Raw genomic sequence first — 26,551 nt, forward strand, 5'->3', positions numbered from 1 at the left:
AAATAATTCTTAAAAACAAATAAAATCTCATTAACAAAATATTTTATTGTTTAGAATACCTTTGAAAGCTTATTAAATACCCTACAACCCAGCACTACTGGTAAAATCCTGCTTGTACTGTTCCTTTGTTTTCAGGCACATTTGGAGAAGAAGAATTGCAAAAAAAGGATGAGGCCTGAAGCTCTGTTTACATGCACAGTGCAGCAAAACAGGAAACTCCATTTATTTCAGTAGAAGTGATTTATGCTCAAGTAAGGGAGAAGGCAAGCAAACCCTTGAATTTATACCATTACAAATTGTAAAATACTGCTTACACAATCTTGGTGGGATTTTTTGACATTTAATGTTTTTTCTTAAATTCCCAGGTCATAGATTTACTCTACTATGTCAAAGGGACTTCCTCTCCTGCTTTATTTCTTTTCCTTGCATTTCTGGCAATCATATTCTAGGAAAAAAGCCTGAATTCATAAGATGACGACACTTTTTGGACTGCAAGCCTTGATTTCCTTTTATCTTCCAGATCTCACTTGTGTTCAGGGCTTTTCAACCTGTGTTAATTTGCAGACCAAATTCAACACTGGAAATGTACGAATTACATATATGCAGATTCCCTTACGGCACATACCAATTCATTCCCCTTAGTCACCATTCATTAATTCCTTTGAAATAAATGTTCATGGTTGAAAAGCACTAGTTTGATGATTTAATGGGAGTGTGGCTCATGTGTTTTCCCTGCACAACATTAGCAATACTAAGAAAGAGCCAGCCTGTTTAAAAGGGAGACTCTCCAAACAGCTATTTTGGTGGAAAGAGAATGGTTGCATAAACATGGAAGGGCAAGAACTTCTTAATATTATAGATGGAGCAACAGAACAAATCAACATTTTTTTCCTTCCTATAAAAAAAAAAGTATATAAAATAAACCCAACCCCTACTCATGCACAGCAGTGTTCCTCACAGCTAAGCACCTAAAACCATCCCGATTCCCAGTAAGGTGATGGGCAGGCCCTGGTTCTCCCCTGTGGGAAAGGGAAAGCAGACAATGTCCTCTACTGACTGCAGTGAGGGCACTTGTGTCCCTGAAAACACTCTCACAGACAAGAGCTTGCACTATAAAAGCACAGCTCCCATTACTGGCTCTCTGCTATGGGCACTGTTCTAGGAAAGCAGCCCCAGGAACAGATCCAGAAAATGGTAAAATACATGAGAGGAGGTAGAAAAATTACCAAGAGCCTGGGCTCCTCCCTGCTCGATCCTACTGGCAGTGATAGCATGGTAGAGAGGATGGGTGGTGAAATGCCAGAGTGCTGGACATAAAGCCTGGCAGTGCTCGTGGCTTTGCACCACTTAACTCCATTTTTTGGTATCCCAAGATACAATTTCTCAGCTACCTTTAATTAATTTTTCTTCCTAAATGGTAGCAAAATCAAGGTTAAATTTTTTGCATTAGTCTGATTTAAGTTAACTTAATGAATGCTATTCTAGTCATGAAATTTGCCTAACAGATCATATGACCATTTTGAGTAATTTCCCAAAACCTTTGCACTTCTACCCTGGTACAGGGCAAGCCTATCTAAAACATACCAAAATAACTTAGTCTTCAGGCACCTTTACCTAACAGCAAGTGTTAGCAGTGTTAGCAATCATTATCCAATGATATCTGGATTTCACCACTAAGGAGCTACAGAATGAGTGGCTTTCTGCCACCCAGCTGAATTGAAACCCGAAGAGTGAAGGTGAACAGGTCAGCATCCCATACCACCAGAATCCCTTGTAAGTTAAAGTCATCCTGCCAATTCCAGTTCAAATTAATCTAGAGTGGATTAAGTCAACCTTTTATGCTATTTTCTAAATGAAATCAGATGTACATGTAAAACAGTTATTTAAAAGGGTTTTAGCTAATAATGAGTTAGGTATTGATAGAACAATCACCATGAAGAGCAAGGTAAGATGCAATATATTCTCATTAATAATTCAAATCTCAGCATGGATATTGATGACCATACACTTAACAGGGAAAACTGGGCAGCAGCTGGAGCTGGCCCAGATTTCCTGAAAAGTTGTTGGGCTGCAACAGAGACACACTGGAGAGATCTTACTGTAAGATCCAGCCAGAGAAATGGCAGCTCCTCATTAATGAGGTATCTTGGACCCTCAGCAATACCACTGAAATGGAACAAGGAACAAAACACAGCATTAGCAGTCTATTGAAAGACGATGGGTGAGAAAAATAAGGGAATAAAATCTGGAAGCAAAATGTCACTACTTCCTCTTCCTCACAGCCCTAATATTTGCAGCACAGAGCAACAACATTCAGCAGTACCTAATTCCAGTTACTGCTTCGGAGCAAGGAACATTAAAGGCTTTAAAATAATTGTGTACAATCGGCAAAAGTGCAAACAAACAGAAAGGTTGTAGAAGCCAAATCCACTCAGAACAATCCAGTTGAGGCTAGTTAACATAATCTGCTCTATTCACATAACTAAGTTTGTTTCACTGAGGGCATGAACTTTCTTGGAAAAGCTCAAGTAATTAACTGCAGGAGCTTACACATTTTCTTTCCCCCAAGTTTACCCTAGAATTAGAGCTGCTTACACACAACTGCTTCTACCAAATCATTCAAAAAGCCGAGTCTTGCTTGTCCTCTCCAGAGGGACATACTTGAAGAGGTGGTACCAGTGAACTGTGGGATTGCCTTCAATTCCTCCTGCCTCCGTCCACTCTTCCCATCACTTTGATTGATACAAAGGAAAACGTATCCTACCTCACGGAAAAAGAGCAGGTTTCCAATGAAAGGAAGAGGTGGAGGATGTCGGATCCCTACTCTGCTTAGTTTGGAGAATGCAGATGTGGAGTACCTAGAAAAAAATAAGGTAGTAATTTAATTTTGGATCTTGCCATGATAGGACTTGCCACAGTAACCAGTTCAGATGACTTCCCTGGATTCAGAGAGGGAGAAGAAGCTTTCTATGTTGGTCAGCCAGAACTGCCAATGTGGTTACATTGCTTGGCAGCTCCTCAGGTCACAAAAGTAAATGCAATACATTGGTGCTTCAGAGAGGGCAAAAGGACCAAGTGACTCAAACACAAGCCTGCAAGATTGAGCAGTGGAATGAGAGAGCTGCTCCTTTTCCCACAGAGCATCTTGTAAGTCAGAAGTGACTCTCCAAAGCTACATGAGGTTACAAATGAGATCGAAATAAGCATTTGAGGTTTGACTTCTATGGCAGTGCTGGGAAAGAAACAAGACAGATTTTCAGATTATTTTCTTATTCCATCACCTCTACCTATACAGATCACAGAACAAAAATTCAAACCAGTCTCAGTTGTCCACGAGCCAAGACACTGTCAGTATGTTCAAGTCAAACCTAGTATTTGGGCCAGATATGCTGATTGAGTGATTTTTTTTAGAGCTGCTAGTCAGCAAATTAAACAAATATAAAAAATACAGGGAAACAAAACCCAGAGTGAAAAGCTTCATGCATCCCTTGTTTCAGATGAAACGGCGGCATGTTGACAGGGAAAATACTGGAAAAAGGAAAAAAGAAAAACCCAACCCCAGAGCCTTTCTTTTTCCTCCCTTCCCCCTTTCTTAATACAAACAATGGATTTAAGTCAATGAACTTCAATTAGTGAAACCTGAAAGAGCAGGAGCCAGCAGCAGCAGCTTTGATTACCCAAAGACACAACTTTCGTTGTGCAGTTCTGTTTGCTGAGATTTCCTGCAGCACAGTACTTATTTTCTTAATGAATTTTCTTTCGTGAAGTTATTTTACAAAAATCATAATCAGTAGATAGAGGTTTAATAATTTTTAAATAGCAAGAATTTTCTTTTTTTAATGGGGCAGTACAAACCTTCACAAACTCAAACCCTTTCACAAGCCCAATAGAAATTGTGTGTATTCAGTCTATGCAAGGACATTGTGTCAAGTATGACAAGGTATCGTGAAGTAAAGGCACAGAAGTCAACATTTATTACACATTTTATACATATTATTGATTTTTTGGCTACTTAACTGCTTTAAAAAATATGAAATTTTCCTCAGCTAATACACTTGGGAAAAGAAATGTTTTAACTTTAACATGACAAAACAGCCTACATGATATATTTTCATCCCCAAAGAGAGGATTTTTTTTTGCTGCTGCCGCTGTTTGAAATCTTCCTGAAGTGTCTTTGTGTCATAGCAAAGTCCTCATCTTCAGTATGTAAACAGTAAAAAAGATTAAAATCCCTGTCATTGAAAACCTGTCAATTTTGCAGTATTCTATCCTGATGTTTTCACTGTAAAACACATGGCAGATCACAAAACACCAGGCTGGGCTACAGTTAACTGCTCATTTCACCACACACCAGACGATCTGTAGACTCTTGGCTTTCATGTACAGCAAAGTGAAGAATGACTGCAACAGAGGCTTACACTAGACAAAGTAAATTATATGATCACCAAATATTTTAAAAGGAAAAAAAAATAATGAGTACCCTTTCACAAGGCAAGAAACACAGAGACTGTGAAGACTGTTTATACTTAGATGAACAGTTCATCATTGTCAGCTTCTGAACATTACTGGCAGCCTCATACAGGTGAGGATTTGCTTTTCTTTTCCCCTCCTAACATGGTTTTCTCTACTGCTTTTTATTCAGTTGCATTTGAAGTAGGTTTTCGAAAGGTAGGGAGCGACAGTTTACAATGAGGTGGGAGAGAGAAGCAGTGTCGTCAAGCTACAGACACTACAAGCTATAAAACAACAAAAGGGTGAAGCCAGCAGGAGAAAAAAAAGAATCTCATCAATAAATATATCTAGCCCTACTCTATGATTTTACAACATTTCAGGTGTTGTTTAAACACCTGACATTTTACAGAAAAGATAATAGTATGCAAGTGACCAAAGACTGACGGGGCAGCAGGCACAGAAGAAGGATCTAACACTGCACATGTAGACTTTGGCCATTTCTAATGCAACAGCTTACTTTCTGCAGCCTTAAATATTAAAAGCTTTCCCCCATCTCTGCAATATTTCCACTCATTCTCAGTATTTTGGGTGGGGGGGAGAGAGAGGAAAGAGTGACTTATGGACTTCTTTAAAAAAAGGAAAAGCAAAATTTTCCTGTATAACACACAGTGAACACCAGCAATACATGAATCTGACAGCTTTGTAGCACAAACCTCTGCCTTTTGAGCCAGAAGAGGCTGATAATTCAAACAGGCCAATTTATGTGATTTGGTCACTCAGCAACTCCATGACACACTCTTGGCCAGTAATTCAGAGCTGCATCCTAAGGGCACTGGGAAAACAGTGTCCGGGTTTTGTTGCTGGAAGGGCAAGGTGGACTAGAAGCTGGGCAAGGGCAAACAGGCAGCGTGGCCTTGGAGGCAAAGCCATTTGTCTGGGGAAGCTGTACATCTAAATGAAACAGCTCCAAGCCTGCCTTATGACCAGTGGGAAGTCTTATTTCTCACTCTGCCACTTAATACACTTCTACATTACTTTCTTTATCACAAAAAATAATCTGGTATCAGGAAACCCCCTGCTGTTGCTGTGGGTACACAGTGACAGTAGAAGATCAGCCAATGGACTAGAAAGGCTAAATCAAATGCAAAACCTAGAAATAAAAGAGGTAATAAAAGATACTAAGAGGTGACCAAGATAACCAAGGCATGGAACCACTTCCGTACAAGAAATAAGCTAGCAGGTTATGATCTTAATCCTGGGGGAAAAAAAACAACTGATGCAGGTTATGACAAATATATTTAAAATCATGCAAGGCTTAAAAAAGAAATTAAGAGTTATTACCCAAAAATTTAAAATACAGTATGAAAATCCACAAAGGAATATTCAGGTGGCAGGATTAAAAATGAAACACTTTTCCAAGAAATAAGTATACTAACTATGGAACTCCTTACCAGTGACGATTTTCTACTCCAGAAGTTTAAAAAGCTTCAAAAGGTGTTAGAATGAACTAATGGGGGATGGAGGGAGGGAATCCACAGACACTTTTAACTAGTAAATTTAACAAATGTAAGAGAAATATATGGAAAACATTAAAGGAAAGGAAAGAAAATTAATAATTTTTTTTTCTTTATCAGGGAACTAGTCTGTAAGCTTCTAATTGCATAATAAGAAATTAGACTTTTATAAGACCTAAAAGATAAAACCCCAGACACTTCATCTTTCTTAAGAAGAATAGAGGAATGAGTCTATGTGAAGTGAGGGGCATGAAACAGATAAAACTCTGATGGCAGCAATATTTACTGGACAATCTAGTACATTCTCACTCAAAAGAGAAACAGACCCTAATATTTACACCAGTACGGCTTCCTGCACAACCCTTAATTTAAAAGCTTGGCATTATATTTTGAATTAAGTGACAAGACATCAAAAAGAACCAGAGGAACAGCAGCAATGAAGTAGATCAATAAACGATTCAGAAACCCCTTGAAGACATTGGATGGCCTCTGAGAGCAAAATACTCTCTGTATATATTAAACATAACTGTTAAAAGAAAGTTAACTTGCCAAATGCATTCCTGTAGGCCAGCAGGGCAGATACTAACTCTCTGAAATACTAACTTCTCTCCACAAAACACCATTAAAAAATATAAAAAAGAGAAACAGATAAATAATATAAGTTGTGAAGGATATATAACCAACAGAACTAGCCATCTGTCCAGCCAGGTCAGTACTGATAGAAGTAGTATTATGCCATCTACCATTAAGGGTGATCAATCTGTGCAGCATTCAAGATTACAGAGTTTCCAATTCTGCATCCAATTCTGATTCCAGTTCAACATCCTGTTGAAATCACCCCAGATTTCTCCCAATACAGAAAGTGTATCATTCCTTCTACATCTAAGTAATACACAACCTAATAATAACTAAAAAGCTATAAGCTGGGACACAGAGATGTTATTTAATCTCATTGTTGGGAACTGGGAGCTGTGTTATTTTGCAAGACTGACTGGGAAAACAAAGTATTTTGCTGAGATAATGGAAATCATTCCTGCCAAACGAGAGACAATCGCCATGTATTTTTACCTATTTGCCTCTATTTACGTATTCCCGTACCAGATTCCAGTTAACACTGGCACATATTTTGCTTGCAAAGTAGTGATAATGCACAAAATAAAGGTACCCTCCCCAGCATTACAATGACATCTTGCAAAAAAATATACAAAATATACCAGCATCTCTGGGAGCCCAATCTCACCAAAACATCATCCCAAAGCTGGCTACAGACTTTCAGCTCTCAGCCCTCTCTGCGAAATTTTGCATTATGAATACTGCAGCACAGTCACTGGAGAGCTGCCATCACATAAGTCTTTCCTCTTGTCTGCTCCTCAGAATATTTAAGGTAGAAAATCATTATCGTGTCCCATTCTGACAAAGGAACACACAGAAAACAAGTCTTGCAAGTGGGTGAGTATTGCAGCCAAAGTGGATACCATCCCAGGATACAGCCCGTGCTGATTATTACCTCCAGAAAGTGTACTCACTGAAAGAAAAAAACAAAACAAAACCACAAAATTAAGTCAGCTGTCCATCCCCAAAAGACAATCTCTCAGAAAACAGTAGACAAAAATGGGGAAGGTAAATCCCTTTTCCTTGGTCAACACAGGCTACTAAATTGCCCTTTACTGTTACCCAGCAGTATCTCTGGTGGAAAAGGAGAGATTTGCTGAAAGAAAATACACTCGGATGTGTAGAATATCAAGCTCAGAGTATAGAATTATTATTATACCTCCAAAACCAGATACCCAATATCCACAAGTATGCCTCTAAGAATGAGCTGAATTTAATCTTCAAGAGACACTTTAGTCAGTTTGGGATAAGGGTATTTGAATACTGCAATTTGATTTTCAAGCTCAACAAATCTGTACTTTTTAACCATTAATTTGTAGGACTGTAATAACAGTTTCAGGGATAATGAGGACTTCCATGTAACACTTGCTGTCTTTAATGACTTGCATGCACTCACAGAGCCTTAATTTTGACACAATTGCACAAGAAAAAGAAAGACATTGCACACACTTGCACCATCTGCCTGCACAGGGGCAGATGTTTTCCAGCTGCAAAACCTAAATTATCATAGGACGTTATTTCATTGAAATATTTGCTAATACATCAGGAATAGTGTGCAGAAAATGCAAGATTATATGCCCAATATTAAATTTATGCCTCATCTATCTGCTAACAATCATCTTTTAATCCATACTGTTCTGGTCTGTCAAACAATTTCCTTCATGTCTCTTAAGAGAACTGATAGTATCAAGAGATTGGTTATAATAAGGCTTCAGGTTGTCACAGTGTATTTAAAGTTTTGGGGATTGCTTTGATTTAAGTTCTAAAAAATTAGCAGTGAATCAAGGCCAATTAAATGAAAAAGCAACACTCTTCACCATATTCCAGAGTAGCCCTGTGAGAGACAGATGGTCTGTACAGCAGGTCAGTGACAATATTTCATCACCTCTCTCAGAGTGCAACCTCTTCACACTGGGCAGTGACTTTTCTAAATAAAGAGCAAATGAACAAGAGTCATGAATCCACAGCTTCAGCCCTTCTTTGTTGGCTCAACACCTTTAAACAAAATGATGGAGGTCAACAGCAGCAGAGGCTCTTGGCTCCTTATAGCAATATATAACCTTGGGAAAGGAGGTGGGAGCTCCATCCCACGTGACCACAAAGAGGAGTCTCCTCACCAGGAGGATTGTCCACAGCAGATCTGAGGTCTGGTGCATCCATGAGGCCATACATGACGTCTGCAGGAACAGCTGGGTCAGAGCTGACAGCTAAGCTCAGCTCATGTCCCAGCCCTGCTGCCTTAACCACACACCAAGCTATCCTTTTACTCCCTAGGACCACTGGCACCATACCTTTATTAAGGAGTAGTTTCTTCCAAGTGCCTGTTTAGTCAGACAGATACTGTGGGGCATACAGAAGAAAATGATACCACCTCAAGGCCATAGATGTTCTTGTTTCAGCCAGGAAGACTGAAGTTTGCAAAAACAGGTGCATTGCTAGAAACACCGTGTTCAGAAAATAGTAAAATTTCATTACTTTTTTTTTCTCTCTCCTCAGCTAATTACATCTCTTAATTTTGCAAATGGACACCTCAATTAAAAGGACATGAAGTTTCAACCTTATCAGCCTTCCTAATTGTTATGCAAGTTCATGTCCTAGTGATGCAACTCCATTTGCAGAAAACATGGCATCAGTTTTTGTATGCACTTCAGCTATTCCTACACACCAAGAAGAATTGTATAGATGCAGGAAGCAGTTTCATATTTAAATTGAGGGAGAAAATTCTGCTTGGGAGCCTGACCATTCTGGCTTTTCATTGACATGAAAAAGACACTTATTAGGCCACTGGCCCATTATTTCATAGGGCTGAAAAGGGATTGCAGTGTTGTGGTGGTTGAAGTCACAAAATGTTATTTAGCAACACATCAAGTAGTGGTGTGGGTGCAGGCAAACCCACATTGCATTCCCTCTAGAGCCCACCAACCTCAGCTGTTTTAAAACCTCATGTTTTATTCCATGGACTTGTGGTCTATCACACAACTTGCCTGGTGCCTGTTGCTGTCAGGGAACTGGTTTTAGAGTTCAGCTCTTGTACCACATTCCACAACAGCACATGCAGAGCCACTCAGTGCCTTTAGGAACCAACTGGCACAAGGTTTGCATGATGTCACACCCTGCCAGGAAAGCCCTGGGGAAAAAAAAAATGCTTCAAGAGGCTCAATGCCTCCCAGTGCATCAGGGCCAGAGACATCTCCCTTAACTGAAGGTGAGGAACACAGTCCTATGCCCTTTTTTGAGACCAGCCCATCAGCATACATGTGGCAGGTACCAAAGGAGGGACAAAGTAACTAGAACAAACTCCAGGCATTTTCTCCCTTGAAATGCCTGCAGCAATGAAATGAGCAGCAATGACAGACTGCAGGGACAACTCACCTCCCTAGAGACAGTTCTGGATAAATGCTCAGACCTCATGATTACACAGCACATGAACTAATTCTATTTATTTATTTTTAAGTTAACACCAAGGAGACACCATCCATCTAGTGCACTGAATGTGGCAGAGGTCTTATCGACCAGAGACATATGTGATCAGAGCACCAGAGATCATTTCACGGTGCTCAGAGAGCCTCAATTAATGGTCCACAGCCCGACTCGGTTCTGGCATTTCCTAACTTGTGTGGGCTTGACTTCACAACCTCAATAACATATCTGTAATGCAATTTTCTTCGCAAGTTCTCATTTAAAGAAAAAAAAAAAAAACTCATTAAAAATACATCACATTGCATCATTTTGCATCCACAGGGGTCATCAAAAGACCCTAGACTATGGCAGAGACCTTTGCCAAGTGAGCTAATGGAAGAGCTGACGGAAGAGGCAGGTTCTCTTTCACACAAGGGAGCTGTGAGGCACAGCCTGCCAGATAGTCTCTCAATTCTTCCTCAAAGAGAAAAACAGCAAAATTTAAGAGTTCCTAAACCAAAATGCTAGGCTTCTTTCTGGGTGCTAACATCTTACCAGTGAGCCCTCATCTGCTCCTCTGGCAGCATGGCTACACCCTGTTCTTCTGCATCCATGGACCTGCCACCAGTCCCAGCCTCTACTTCTCACTGGAGCTGACTGCACCGCTACCCTCACCCAGACCCTGCATCACCTCCTATCATGAGCTCCCCAAATGATCCCTTCCCAACACAGTCCCAACACTGGTTTGTATCAGCCATTCACCCTCCTTCAAGCAGCAACTTACCCCAGTTTCTCCTTGCCTAACCTCATTCCTATCAGACTGTTTGCACAGGCTCCCCACTTGCAGCTCTTGTGCCCAAATCTCATTGCTGCTATGACATCCCAACACAGTCCCACTAGAGAAAGGCTTCTCTCAGTCCCTGCACTCAGAGCAACCAACTGCTCTCAGGGACCTGCTGCTTGGTCAGCCCTCCACACATACAGAGGGTGGGACTATGCTTAGCAAAGACAGAATCGGAAACATTAGCTTAAAATTATATATCAACAGAAAAGATTCCAGTGAACGTGTGCTAACTGTAATTTTTCAAACACTTACAATTTGCCCAAATTTGCATGAGAAAGGCAAAAAGTACATCCAGTGACAAAAACCCACCTCCTCTCAACAAATATTGAAACCCTGCTTTAAAGCTAATATAAAAATCAGAATATCACTTTTTAAGAATAATAAGATAATTAAAAAAACCTCAACCCCCAAGAGATTCCCAAAATAAAACCAAACATTTTTCTTTTGCATTTATCTCAGAAATTATGGAGCTCATTTTAACTGAAAATTTTCAGTAATTTCACCCCGGAAAACTCAATCCTAGCTCCTTGGAGTTTGATAAAGCAATAAGCAATTTAAAATAGAGTTGTATAACAGGAGCATCACACAATCTTAATTTGTGGTGCTCACAGACCTACCTATAATTAAGTAAGCCCGACTTAAAATAAAGGAAGTGCTGACTCTCAGTCTGAGAGCACACATAAAATCTCAGCTTATATCTAGTTATTTTATGCAGGGTCTAATCCATTATAGCACAGGGGTGACAATGACAACGTTATCTGACCCTTAATTACAGGAAAGATGTTATAATGTCTGTACATACCAGACAGCATATGATAAACTTGAAATTAGTAATGGAGACACTGCCTGCTCCCATGACTTGAAAACCAGGAGCAGTGTGATGCCATGAGGAGATAAGATGTTTATCTTTATTGCTCAGATTTTCATTCCCCCATTTCTCTCATCTTTCCATATAACAACAACTACAAAAAAAAAAAAAAACCCACTACCACAAAAAATTAAATTGTACTTCACACAGACACGTTTCATTTTCAAATCTTTAGCGTACAGAAGAAGCACTAGCACCTCTGGAGGAGTGATCCCATGTCCTGGCAGGTGGCTGACCCAGTCACACAAAACAGCATAGAAAGAACTACTGGAAGTGAGACTGTTTCAAGGAACAAATGACAATCTGCTACATCATGAAATAGCACTGGTGCTGGCTGCAAAGCCTCAGAATTGAACAAGAGTAGCTACCACGCATGCGTCTAAATAGTACAAGGCCAGAGCTCTGCTTTGCTACATGATTTAATACCACTAGAATTAAAGGAAAGGGTGTATGGAGCGCCTTTCATGAAAAGCAAAGCACAGCATTGGAGTCACCAGGGAGAAACATTAGTTTCTGAAGGGAAGAAGAGAAAATCCTCCCAACCTCAGGGCTCATGCACACATTAACAGTGGGAAGAAGCACAGAAGTGGGGTTCAAAGCCTTGTGGCAATACAAAAAATGAACTCAGCCTCCTTTTTTCCTTTGCATCTTATTCACGACTTCTCGAGTACCTGTGGACTGACAAGAGTTGAGCTCACAGAAAAGATAAGTAATTCCATCCCTTCCATAAAGTGACCTCACCTTATAAAGAGACACAGTAGATAGAGCAAGGAATATGTATAGCATATTCCCTAGCCCAAAACAAGCAGAACACTCTTGAGCAACCACAGGCATGAGACAGGAAGAACAGTGAAATTATTTCAATCACCCTTCTGTGTGCTTGAGCAGTCTACCACCATCACCATCCCGAGTAAGTATCATGGGCCACTAACAAAGGCAGAAAATTGTTCCTACAAAACAGAAGATAGTTGAATAGATGCCAAACAAAGCCAAAGGAAAAGCAGAATTTCAAACAGACTGGATGAAAGGATTGCAGGAAGCAAACTTCAAGGAGATCCTCTGAACTTGAAAAACTGCCTAAAAAAAGCAGGCTCAAGTGTTACTCCCAAGTGCCATCCAGATTAAAAGCAAAACAAAGGCAATTGGGGTTTCCTGGAGCTCTGAATCACCCATTCAAGCCTAGGGAGACTGAGCATCTGACTACCCACAGGAATAGCAACACTGGGTATGCATAAAATGTCAAACCCAGAGCAGAATGGACTGAGAGGTGTTTTACTTTAATCACTGAAAAATGCAGTAACACTGTGCATTACTTGTAAAACAGCAGGTTGGATGGTTCAGACAGAAATAAACTTTTTAATCTGGTATGCTCCTCTCTCTGCGCTGTTTGGTATCAAAAAAAAAAAGTGCTTGTTTCACATTATATAATCTTTTGACTACACTTCGAAGTCCATTCTGGCCATTTCTCTATGACAGAGACAAATTCCAATCCTTAGGAATAATTCTCTTAACTTCATAAAGAAACCCTTGTTCAAGTCAGATAATTTTCATGTAGAGGCTGACATGGAAATGGCTTTCCTGGAACAGAGTTAATTTGCATTACTCGGTGTCACAGCACATGACAGCTTACTCCACAGCCCACTTGTCTGGATCTTCCATAATCCAGACAGCTGCAGTCCCCTCTCTGTGAAGCAGTTGTGCACATGACAGGAAGAACTAATTTTAATGCAGAGTCTTTGCTCTTCTATTGGCCATGTTCTCTCTCAACCTGTGTATCTGGCAGGCTCCTGGATGCAATTTGTAATCATTTCTCCCTGCTAACAATGGAAAAGTCTATTACTGTTGGCTGTCCCTTTGACTCCGGGGTTTTTAGCATCTGACATACTGCTGCACGAGTAATGTAGCGTACTAATCCATTAAAGACCCCCTTCCCAGCATCTCTTAAAGGATCTGCTATTGCACCCCTGTCCCAGCTCACCCTCTCTCCTGCAGTTAAACAGCCTCAAACGCTCCTGGCACATGAAAGCAAAACACTTCAACGCCTCAACTGCAAATTCACCGAGACAGAGACCATCTTCCCATTACATCTCACACCCTTCATGTGCACAGCAGAGCCCTGATCTTTGACAGGGGTTCGCTGCTTCTGCTGAAACAAAAATGATAAATAAATCATTAGCACCAGGTCCCCTGAAGTGGAGGGAAGTCCTGTGCACTGTCATTCGATTACTTTTTAAGTAACACAAGGAACTAAAATTCCACGGGGAATTTTAGAGTCATTAGCATGAGCAATTCACCTTCAAAGAGAGGTAAGAGGAGAGCTGAAGCCCAGAGAAGCTGGTTTTCTTCACTCTCTCTGCAAGTACCTGGGTGCAGATCAGTGATCTTTTCCAAGGCAGAAAAAAGACACTAGATGATGCTACACAGGGGTTTTAAAAGAGATTAGAAAGTTTATAAAAAATAAAAAGACTAACAACCGAACTAGGATTGAGAGCAGAAGAGAATGAGAGCAAGATGTGATACAAATGACAGAAATCCTAGCAGGAAGCAAGAGGCTCGTTGTGGGAAAGGAAAGGGCCTCTTAGGCAGATAAAGTATCAGAGAAGTCACCTGCCTACTGGAGAGGCAGCACAAGATCTCAACACTACCTTGAGCAAGATATGAGGAAGAGACTGATATTATGAAATACATGAATTACTGCAGTTGAATTTGTGTATTTCTTTTCCTAACTAAAACAATGATTTTTTTTTTTCTTTTTAAGGCTCATTACAGATCTGCATCATTATTTCCAGCTTTACTTTGTCTCCAAGGAGCTAACTGCAAGACCTGAAGTTGGATGCCTGAAGAAAAATACTTTTACATCTCTCTGGGGAGTTGAAGTTTAGTGTCTGCTGTAAGGGAGGCTAGATAGGAAGATCCAATGATGGCCAAAAAAACCGCAATGGACAGAAAACTTTGAATTGGAGGAATATGAAAAAAGACACTTAGGAAAGCATTAGCAAAATCTGCTCAACCATGTAAAGCACAGTGGTGCACAGGTCTAATACACCATGTGCAACCTGGAAGAAGGTGACCTTCCCTTGCCATTACCAGAGCTCTGAAGATAATCTTTACTTTTAATGTCTTCCCCAAGTGATAAGTGAGAACTGGGGCTGCAATGAAAAGGCCCACATAAGGTGGTGCAGTCCCATACTGGCACACCACACTGCACAGTGGCCGCTTTATTTACCTTGACACTACACTAGGAATAGCTAACTCGAGCTGAGATACTTGTGAATCCCTTAGGAAACCGTACTTCTATATTTATTTATGTATCTGTATATTCACATGCATGTGCATACATACACACACTCTAAATCTGTTCATTTTCCCACAGAGCAAAATTAACACTCAACCATTTTTTATGTTTTTTCCACAAGAGTTACTATACACCACTGATGGGTTTTTCACTCTGAACATCCAACTTTAACATTAATCTATTCCTCATAGATGCATCTGCAGCAGAGGTGTGGATGATACTCTGCTATATGTCATTCACACCATTCCCCTCCAGAATGGACTGGAATCCATTGGGATCCCCAATCCCTCCTTGGGGAGCTCCCTTACTGAACATTGTTCAAGGAAAGCTTAATATGCAAGGCTGAAGATCTTCTGTGCTACAGTCCCACCAGTTCCAGTTAGTTTTGTTCTATTCTATTCTTTGGGCTGTCCCACTGGAGAACCTAATCCTTCTCAATTCCTGATATTTCCAACCCAGGCAAAGGACCAGAACCAATCCATGACTACACATTAGCCTAGGATCTGAAAGTTGGAGTAAAGGCTCCCTACAGTGGCAACCTCCCTGTCCTCGAGATAAAATAGAGGAAAAAAAAAAAAAAAACCCCAAAAAACACAAACCTTAACAATTCTCAGAAGTGAAAAGGGGGAAAATGGAAGCTATGTGAGGAAGGAATTGGGTGGATGACTTGATGAACTGATTTAGAAAATTGATTGATTTCTCTTTTGCATCTACAGGCATCAGTATTCAGACAAAACTTCCAAAAATAATTTCTTGCACTTATACAATAGAAAAGGTACAACTCATAACTGAAGAAAAAACAAGGCAGCATCCTGCTGAAGATGAACATTTTCAAAATTAAGTAGCATCACATAACATACACCTAACAAAATGTCTAAGGTTCTCTGTACCAACAATACTGATTTTTAACACTAGCACAATTCAGAACATTTGAAGGATAAGCAGCATAATGCCAAAATCTAAAAGGGCAAGAGGGAAACAGAGGTAACGATAAACCTGACATCATCCTTAGGAGAAATAATGGAACTATCATTTTAGAATGCCATTAACAAGACGTTTAAGAAGAAATAACTGAGGAGAATGTAATTAAATGTATTTCAATATTGTCAAACAAGCCTTTCATTTTGAGTTGGAGTGGCTTTAGGGTTAGTTTTCTTGACAGGTGTATGGGTATGGATGATAACTACAACTCTCCCAACAGCATCTGCTTGGGCTAGTCCAATGCACTAGAAACACAAGACCACATAACATCTCGCCTGAAGGACATTTTACACACTACACTGAGAACTAACATGACACCAACCTAGACAAGCTAAAAGTGGCTCAGTGCTTGACCACAAAATGGGACTTTCATGAGGTATTGATCCACAGGACTCTTACTAGGAGGATTTACAGATATAGTTTCTTACTTACAAGTAACAGAAATAATGAATTATAGCTGCTTAAATCTGACCCCAGATTTTCTGTGCTAAGGAATGTGTCCACAACCTCTCTGTAGCATCCTGCTGCCATGGACATAGGCATGGCCATAGGACTCATTGTCAGAAATCTGTTCCAACAGCTGTTTGATAGCTGTTGGGCATCAAACATCACCAGCAATGATCCCACTCACCTGAACAGTGACCAATCCACCCTGGCCATGCATTTCTAAGGGTACAATTCAGGCAGCAGGTCATCTATTACAGTACGACTTCAGGAGGCAGCTCAAGCAATCAGAGAGCTGACTGCTGCTGAAAAAAAGTGCAACCTTCTCCCTACAACCCACCTCCCCATATTCCCTCTTGCTGCTTTCTCTATGTTCATCTGATCCCTGCTCAAGCTGATGCAGCAACTAAACCACCAAACTGTCCATCAACCTACCACCACCAATCTCACCCCCAGCCATATCCCTAAGTACCCTGTCTATGCCTTTCAAATTCCTCCAGGGATGGTGACTCTTCCTTGGGCAGCCAGTTCCAGTGCTTGGCAATCCTTTCAATGAAGAAGTAGCTCCTAATACCCAACCTAAACCTCCTCTGGCACAACCTGAGGCCATTTCCTCTTGTCCTATCATTTGTTCCTTGAGAGAACAGACTGATCCCCACCCCACCACAACCTCCTCTCAAAAAGGGGCCACCAGGTACATGTGAGGAAACAACACATGGAGCATTGGGGAAACTACTCTACTGCTACACAAAGTACTGTCAGGAAAAACATGGAAGTAGTGGGTGGAGCTCAAAGGACATTTTGAAAGAGATCTAAGGATGGGGAAGAGAAAATAAAGCAAGCTTTTAAATGTCAGTGCAGTATATTCAACAGAAGTGCCTGTAGACTGCTGCCTACAAATACTTACTTTGAACGAGCTCTAACAGCAAGCAGTTCCCCATCTTCCAGGACAAAACCAAAATATTCACAGAGTGGGGTATATACATTTCAGAAATGAAATCCTGGATTCAGATGCCATTTCCTGGGGCTGAGGGCATGTAAAGATTAAAACAGTCTACCAGGAAAGCTAATGGACTCGCTGCAGCTTTCAGCTTTTAGAAGAATCCTCTTTATTTCTTAAACAAGCAACAACAACAACAAAAAAGTAAAACCAAAAAAGCCCCACACCACACAGCAAATTCCCCCTACAAAGTCTAAAGAAAAATACAGAGCCTTAAAAACCAGGAAGTCAAACTAGATAGAAGCATAGCTCATTCTGGTCTATAAATAAACAAGTGATAAACTATTGCTCTAGTTGTTGTTTGCTGTCGATGGAAGAGGGACTATTTTCCTCCTCTCTCATCAGAGAGGGATTTGTGCTACCAATAGAAATCAGTGACAAAGTCATGGCACTGGCCTCTTCCACAGCAATACAGTCACACAGCTAAAGGCAGCTACAAAAAGACTTTGGATAGAAATTGCCCACAGATTATCTGCAAAGACAAATACTTTGCCTCTTTGAATGGAAGCCTAAGCAAGGACACCAAGCCAGCTAACAATTAGCCAAGCAGTCCCAGACACATTTAGGCTTTTCAGTATTGAAATGTTTATTAGAATCTAGCATTTGTTACCTTGTCCTACCACACTTTCATTAAATATATTTCAGGACAAGCAGTCTTCTATCAAAAAACAACAGAAAAACCTCTAGAAGGAAAGTCAAGTCTCTCTTCCTTATACAAATAAAGTGTATTTGGGATACAAACCATTCCACAAGTCTTTCACTCTCTTCATAAATAAATCAAAAATAATTTTCAAATAAAAAAAAAAAAAACCAAAAAAACCCACATGCAACAACTGGAAATAGTAATTCTTTGAAAGGAAAAAAAAGAAACTTCATGCTCACAGGGAAATATTATTATTAAAGGGCAAAGTTACAGAGATGCCAGACCACAATGTAGTAACCATTTTGATGTTTACAAATCCAGCACATCATCATCAGAGGATACTGCCAGTAACATAAAGCATCTTTCAAGGAAGGGGGAAAAAGCGGAAAGAACTGAGTATTTCAAAGTCAGCCACCCAAACACACTCTCCAGTACACAGAGCACTTTCTAAAAGACATATTGATATAGTGAATCTCTAACAAACTTTCCCCTCCAATATAAACCAAGAAACAGCTCATTTGTCTAACTGGCTCATAATACTAGACATTAAGAAGGCTTAGTCTCACCTTCAAGACACGAGCATCCAGGGGAGACCACATATCCTTCAGCACCCATGCTTGCACTGGTTTACTACTTTAGGAGACACAGGCAAGCAAGATTAATTATTCAATAGCAGCATGTATTGCACCTGAGACTTGTTACTATGGCCAGGCCATCTGTGGGCTTAAACCTCCTGAAAATTTAACTTGAGTTATTACTCTTCTCTCCTGACAGGTCAAAGGCAGAAGAAGAGCTGCTTTTTATTCTGGAGCAAGTCTGTTTGAACAGAGTTGTATTTTATGGCAGAGCCCAGCCGTTTTTTTTTCAGGTTTGCCTCTGGTTGCTTGAGTACAGGCTTTCTAAGGCACCCAGCCCATTATAGCTTTTCTTGCTATGGAGCACAGCAGTAAAAGACTGACCTGTGATGTTAGAAACCAGCATCTGAGAAGGAAAAAAAAGGAAGAGTTTGATGGCAGTATACGGCAGTGGGGCAAAATTTGGGGACCAGCTTATCTGAATTGCTTGTGGCTCAGCTTACAAAAAGAGTTTTTTACAGTTATGGCAGTTGGCATGTTGGTCAAAGGGTGTCTGGGACTTGCCTGCACCTGGTTGGTGAAACATTACAACAAATAGATGGGAGATGACTCAGAGGCCCTACAAAACATCCTCAGACCAGTCATCCAAGGCTGCTGTGGTTCCTATTGTTCCATTAGCAAGTTGTGGCTGGTGATAAAATAGGTTGCATCTCTCAAATGCTGCAAGCATGTGGCAGCTTTTCTTTGTTCTTAAAGATAATTTAGTGCTTATGGAAGATGGCATGGCAGCTCAGGAAGCCAAGGAACTCCGGGTATGCAGTAATTACAGCATCCATATTAGCTGTCCCAGCTTATCCACCTTGCCAGTGAATTGGATGCGGTCTTTTTTCTGTTCAGGCAGCAGAAGAGCAATTCTGCACACAAATGGCACACCACAATTCTCAGCTTACAAAGATCTTAAGCAAAACAAACTTTTCTGGATTTAATTAAAAAACAACAAGAAATAACCCAGAGGCTGCATATTCCACATCACATTATCCCCCTTTATTAGAAATGTATTTCAGTGTTTCTCTCATTATAAAGGAGAAAAATTATATAGTTTGCATCGCTGCCTGCAGCCACGTTTTTAAAACACGGGTGTCAAAAGACAAAGCTCCTAAAGCAACACTCTGCTACCCAAATAAAGAGGCTCTCTCTTAATCAGATATTGAACAGGAATTCTCAAGAAACAAAGGGAAGTGGCAGGCACACAACTTTTTCTAAAGAAAAAAAGAAATCATCATGTTAGGTACATGTATGTGCCCAAATACAGGAACCTGAAGGTAGCAGAGGGAGTAACTTTCTATCACATTGGCCAGAAGACTTGACAGAAACACCCAGATGAAACCTCTGGCCGCTGCACTTGTAATACAAGGAAGAAATAATATGTATAGAAGGAAGAGGAAATGCAAGAGAGGAAGCATGAGATGAACAATGAAGGATTTGTCTGCATCTGAGAAAGGGGGACAGGGCTTTGAGAAAGCATCCCACCAACTCACAGGCCTGTAGGTCACCCCTGAGAAATGCCGAGTCAGCAGGAAGCAGAATGCTGCCTGTCTGTCGAGTGTCTGTAAGGCAACAAGTGAACTGCTGGGTTTGCCCTACCTGCTCTGTTTACAGAATTTCTTTAGCCCTCAAAAGCTGTAATTTGAAGAGTAGAGACACAATTTTCACACAGCTGAAACTCACAACTGTCTGTACCACTCCACCAAGTGCGTGCCTACACAAACCCCTAATTACCTGCACTGTCATGTGTAATTAGTGAGTCTGAACATGTAGTATTCATCAATATGTGAATGTTAGGCACACTTCATACATTCAATAGCACCCTGTGTTTGTACACAGGCAACTCCCAGAGAGTATAACTACGATCATATGCTGAAAGGGGCAAGCAAAATAAACAAAAGATTTAGTGTCTGTCATTTATGCCAGGACCATACATTAAGAAAAAAAGAAAAATTCTTTCTAAAATATATAATCAAGTGTTTTCTATGGGTTTTTTCTCTCAAATAGTTGGACGCAGTGTTTCCATGGCTTGCACTGAAGAGAAAAATTGAAGCTCATTATTCAAGCCTGCTGTGATCAATACAGAGAAACATGAGGACAGTCATGAGCAGCAGTCCTATCACATGATTTTTTAGGTTACTGAAAGTTATTGTGCAATTATCTCAAAAAACAAACATCATGAGAGAAATATAAAGGTGGAAATGGAGGAAGGAAGCACATCTCAGCACACCTAAACAGTCTTTCATGTAGTTGAACCTCACATTTGCAAAAATCTGGAACTACTCAAACACAAAACTCAGCATATAAAACCAAGGCTAACTGAACTGAAGCATGAAAAGCTGACTAAATCTACAACAGCCAGATCTCATCCATCTCTTTCTCTTATTCTGGGTATCAGAAAGATTGAAGTGTTAATAGCTGTCTTATTGACTCATTACCTTACAAGCTTTAAAAATCTGCATAAAAATAGATTAAAAAAAAAATCTCTTATTCAAATCAAGCACATTTGACTGTAACTACATCAAACAGAGTCCCAGTTTTATCAGAGATATGCTGCTTCATGTCAGTGAGTTGACACAACCACGCGTCTGCCTCTGCGCTAAATACATGTGCGCGCAGGGAGGAGGGGGAGAGGCAGGAGGGGAGCACAGGCGCGTATGCAAACACGCTGCTATCTGTTTTTTCCCATTTGGGGGAAAATTGTTAGCACAGCTCAATCAAACCTATTGAAAAAGGATAGGGACTCACTCAACCACCCTATTTCAACAAGCTCTGTATCCTGGGCCTTACAGCAAATATGCTGAAGACTGTAGGAGTTCCAGCCCTGACATCAGTGGGGTTTGGATCAGACCCACTCTGCACATAATCTCATTTGATATGGTTTTGTTAATTGGCTGTACTGCTAGAATAAAAAGGGCTGACAAAATCTGATTTCTGGAAAGCAGCAATAAGCTTTAGCATCATAAAGGCAATATAAGGATTTTGCCCTTGGTGTAGAGGTGGTAGAGTGTCTGAGGGTGAAGCACGTTAATAACTTGGGCAACATGAATATTACTTATTAATTAACAAATAAGTGATTTAACCCACTTCTTAAATTCACTGTGACAACACTGATCATGTTCCCAATACCTCCTACTTTATACATGCTTTAACCTGATGTAGAAATGGACAATGCCAGCACTCCAGTTTCACCTCTGTGCTCAGCCATATCCCAAAACATTTTGAAGAAGCCATTTTAGCTCTGGGCTTCTCTGATGGATGAACATCCCTATGCAAGACTTTCAGAGAAGTAATGTCCACAGCACACTGCAGATCTGCATTAAAAAATGCATTGTCCAACTTGTCATACTGTATCTTACCAATTAGTTACTTCTGTTTCTGAGTACAACATTTCTGATCACATCCCCCAACATATGGTATGTACATATTTATAAATTATATACATGTAGTACATCATTAACAAATTATGTACATTATAAAGCATATGCAAAAATGGAAATTGAAAAAGGGTGAGATAAAGATGCATTAATCCTTTTTTTTTTCTAATTAGAGATACAAAAATATTTTCTTCATGCACTCTAATGGATTATTTTGTATATCCTTTGGGGTACACACTCCCCACTTTGGTACCAATCTATGGAGGTGACAAAGAAGCCTCAGATGTGTTCCCTTCCCCACTGCCAGTGACATTTCAAAGTCTTAACATATACATGCAGACCCTGCCCTGTTCTTCAGGCACAAAGCTGCTCATGGGTGCTGGGCAATATAACAGATGTTTGCTTTTTGCATCTGCTGGCTGTCACATATCACACAACTGCTCCACAGTGCTGGCTTCTGCTCACTACTCAGCTTTCATGAGACCGTGCCTGAATTTCCAGCTATAATCAGTGAATTAAAAACCCCCTCCCCTTCAACATGGTATTTATATTCTGCAAACAGAATTAAAAATTTAAGTCTTCTCATCTTTGTTTTTATGGACTGAAAAATCACACAACACTTTCTTACATCTTTCACTTACTCTCTTTTTGTGTCTTGTCTCTTTTCTACCAAAGGCATCAGTCTTCCCATCTTTTTTTTTTTCCTGTTTCCATAGATATGAGAAAGAAATCTACAACTCTGCAAAAGTTTTCACAAAATCCACCCACTATGCTGAATATTTTGGCCCTTTTACTTCTTTCCTAACCACATCTCTTACTGGTCTCCTAAATAAATCGCCTCAAATTAATGAGGTTTGAGGCATGAAGACAAGGACGTGTTAACTGAGCTTATTTGCATAGAGAAGCCAAATTCACCTAATAAGATGGAGCCTTAAAGTTTTATGAGTTTATGGAAAGACTTACATGCCTGCAGTCACTGGGGATTGGGCTCAGCATCTCGGGAGATTCCCAGACTGACCCTGACACTCTCTTTCCCATCCATACCTTTGACTTTCCTACTGCTGTTTATTACTGCATTCTAAGCAGTGGAAAGCAGAAAACATGCCTTCATTTATATTTTTCACAACCATACCCATTCCTATATTTCACAAGCTATAAAAAAGCCATGTCAAATTTAGCCCACCACACTTATTACCATTTCCAGCTGAAGGCAGGGCCTCCACACTTGTCCTCATGCTGCCTGCTTTCCATGTAAGCCATCCCTTTATTAACATCAATTGCGACTCCAACCTCAGAGGTGAAATTAATCACTGTGCAAAGAGTCAGCAGGTATCCTACTTCAGCCCATCAAAACAGGGCTTACATTAAACTCTAAGTAGCGCTTAAGTCATGTATTAAGCCTTTGTAGAAGGTGTGCTGCACTTTTTTTGAGTTACATTTCATGCAAGCCATAACACCAGGAAAATGCACTTCAGCACTTAGGCACTATGCAAATATATATTACAAGGAAAAAAAGATTTTGACAGATAGGTTAAGGGGCACTATAATAGGAAACACTCAAATGTTTTTTTTTCAGTGCTGTTTTATTCTAAGAATTTGATTTTTTTTTTGAGAAAGTTATAAGGGATGTGATCAGATAACCTGTGATAAACACAATATGTTCTCAAAAACAGACCTTATCGAGTGGAAAATACCTTCAAGGCTTCTTAAACTACATGAGATTCTAAATGCTCATCTGTTACTGACATATCAACAGGAACACAATCTTAAGAAAGACCTGGAAAACCCCACTAACACCATAAGCCAGAGTTCAAGTATGATCTTTCTTAATATGATTTTATAGCAACAGAGGTCCACTGACTTCTGTGGAAATAAATTTTACCTGACACGTTTTTAAAGGAAAAAAAAATACATAACAGCTTCTTAAAAACTCTACAACCTCATATTATCTAACTCTGCTGTTTTCTGTTGAGGATTTAACCCAGAACTACAGCTGGCCTAACCCTGGGGTGGGAGGAAGGCAACCTACACCGTTTTCCTGCTGTCCTGCATACAGCCGTGGCAAAAGTATGACTGCAGGACAGAATCCATACTGTTACAGGATGACCTGTATGCAAAACTGACCACACACCCTGCCCTGTGTATCACTGCAGCATAGCCAAGTCACCTGCCCAGGAGCAAGGGGAGCTCTGCTAAGGGAACCAGAGCACACAAAGCTCTGCCAGCAGAGCTGTATCCATCAAGGACCACACATCTTCATCTTCCCTGCACATCACCATCTTGCAGTACAGAATCATACACAGTTTATTTCTCCAAGAGCATGATAGCAGCACTGATATGAAAAGGTGGGACATACATCCTACCCTGGCCACATGGTGCTTCTCTTCTGGCAGAGGGAAAGAAAAATCCAGAGCTCCTTTAATCACTTTGTCTCAAATTAAAGTACTCCTCCACCAAAGTTTGAACTCACTCTAGAGGGGTGACACATCTCTGTAGAGCTTCAGACTCAGGCCCAGCTTCCCATTGGCAAAGCCAGTGTCTGCCTCAGGCATTTCATTACCACAAGCTCTCACTGCCCCTTCCAGAAACGGACTCTGTGCCCAGGAGGACCAGCACAGCCTCCCTTTGTGGAAGGAGAAATGTCCATTATGGTGCTTTTGTGGATGCACAACCAGGCTGATTCATCTGGGCTGGTAACACTGCACAGGTTACTGATTACAGAATTACTGCCCCTTAGTTAATTAATCATGTTCTCTGCAAGCAAGAGAATCTCACTGATCTTAAAATAAGGGTCACCTACATGTAAACAGTGAGAGCAGAGCAGAATACAGGAGGAGTGTTGAGCATTTAATTTCAGTAGGTCTTGTCCTTCACATAAACCTTTCACTGAGTAAATTCATTACAGACAAGATAGTATAGGCACCTTCATACCAGTTCTAGATTAATTTACACTACTTTGGCTTTCTATAAAGGGACAGACCAAAAAAATTGCAAGAACTTTTCTCAAAATTATAAAAAAAAAAGGTGAAACTATTTTAATTACTCAGCATAAAGAACATCAAACTTCAAGATAAACCTGTGCAGGATGTGCATATTCACAGGAATAGAAAGTTTCCACAAACTGCTTTTCCTGTCCATATGATCCCTTACTTATTTGCCCAAAAAAAAAAAAAAAAAAGGGGGGGGGGAGAGTAAAACACAACAAATATTACTGTCCTGTTGGACTGCTGTCACACCAGCGTGACTGTGCACATGAAGTCAAACATCGTGTCCCACTGCCACCTCCCTCAAGCACAAGAGGCAGCAAGAGGACAGTCCCTGCCCAGCAGGCACAGGACAGAAGTCAGAGCTGACAGGACAAGAGGGGGCAATGATCTACAGACACAAATGTGCATTATGTGGCAGAGTTGAGGCTGGTGACTGGGGTGAGCACTCGCCTCCCTCAGTCAGCAGAAAGTACATAAAGAAGGCCTCAACTCAAAAAAACCCTCACTCTACCTCCTGTGCTCCTTGTAGTTTCTCCCATAAGCACACCTTCAGTATTTCCTCCTGCTCTGTTTGCATGTATTCCTCCTCCCCATGCCGAGTGCTGCACAAGCCCATCAGATGAATGAGACCTTTATAAAGCCCACAGGTGCTCTTGTGCCTTGCTGTTCGTGTAAAAAATAGGGCAGTAAGCCAGGAAAGCCAAATGATTATATATACCTTTAACGGGTTTAGGAAGGATGGAAGGGTGTGGGAGAAGGGGAAGGAAGGAGGGATGTAAGTTTAACACTACAGCATTGTTTTCATAGATAATTTTGTTGGGAAAAAAACCCCAAAACACTGATGTGTATGTGCAACAGAGCAAATGAAAACAAGGCAGGTTTCTGGATTTTTTCAGCATGTGATGTGCTAGGTGAGAGTTGACACTATGCACACAATGAAAGAAATGCACAAAAGGATTAATCGCACAGGCAATTGCAAACCAGAGCTCCCACAGCTGGATGAGAGTAAAGACTAAATTGAGTTGTAGCAAAAATATGTTAAATCAATATTAACCACAGACAGCAGGAGCAAATCTTTATTTAGAGATGGTTTACACAACCCTCCCCACCTCTCACTCCACACCCCCGATCCTATACAGATGCTGTTTCTGAAAGGTTTCTCAGTACTGTGAGGCATGGCTGGAAGTGCACCAGCAGATCCTACTAAGGAAGGGACTGGTGAAGCAGGATTCATGCCCAGCTGCAAGTCACACCTTGGTGCTGAGGGACAGGCACTGCTGTGCCAGAGCTGTAAGAGCCAGTGAGGACACAGACGTGGCACAAATGACACCTTGGAGGGTCTGTGGTGGCTCCCCTGGGCAACTCACACAGGTGAAGAAGCACAAAGGCCCCTCCTTTTCCCATCATTATTCCAGACCACCTCTTCTGGGTACCTGCCCCAGATTGCCAGGACAAATGCCTGTGTTAATCATTCAACACAGGGGTCTTGTGGGGAAACAAGCTACACAGAGCAGC

The 26,551-nt window shown here is 40.7% G+C and overlaps 1 protein-coding gene across 5 annotated transcripts in view; it reads right to left on the minus strand.

Moving 5' to 3' along the window:
- The window catches only part of TBXAS1 (thromboxane A synthase 1), a 228,095-nt gene that overhangs the window by 172,308 nt on the left and 29,236 nt on the right, over positions 1 to 26,551 (minus strand). For 3 of the 5 annotated variants that reach the window (XM_053943898.1, XM_053943897.1, XM_053943901.1), the window contains exon 2: positions 2,765 to 2,858. In XM_053943898.1, coding sequence (XP_053799873.1) covers positions 2,765 to 2,858 — 94 coding nt within the window. Of the gene's footprint in view, positions 1 to 2,764; positions 2,859 to 18,618; positions 18,670 to 19,011; positions 19,120 to 26,551 lie in introns of those variants that run through there. The other 2 variants (XM_053943899.1, XM_053943900.1) reach the window with 2 other exon arrangements.

This window comes from Vidua chalybeata, chromosome 5, assembly GCF_026979565.1.
Source record: "Vidua chalybeata isolate OUT-0048 chromosome 5, bVidCha1 merged haplotype, whole genome shotgun sequence".
NCBI classification, from domain to species: Eukaryota; Metazoa; Chordata; class Aves; order Passeriformes; family Viduidae; genus Vidua; species Vidua chalybeata.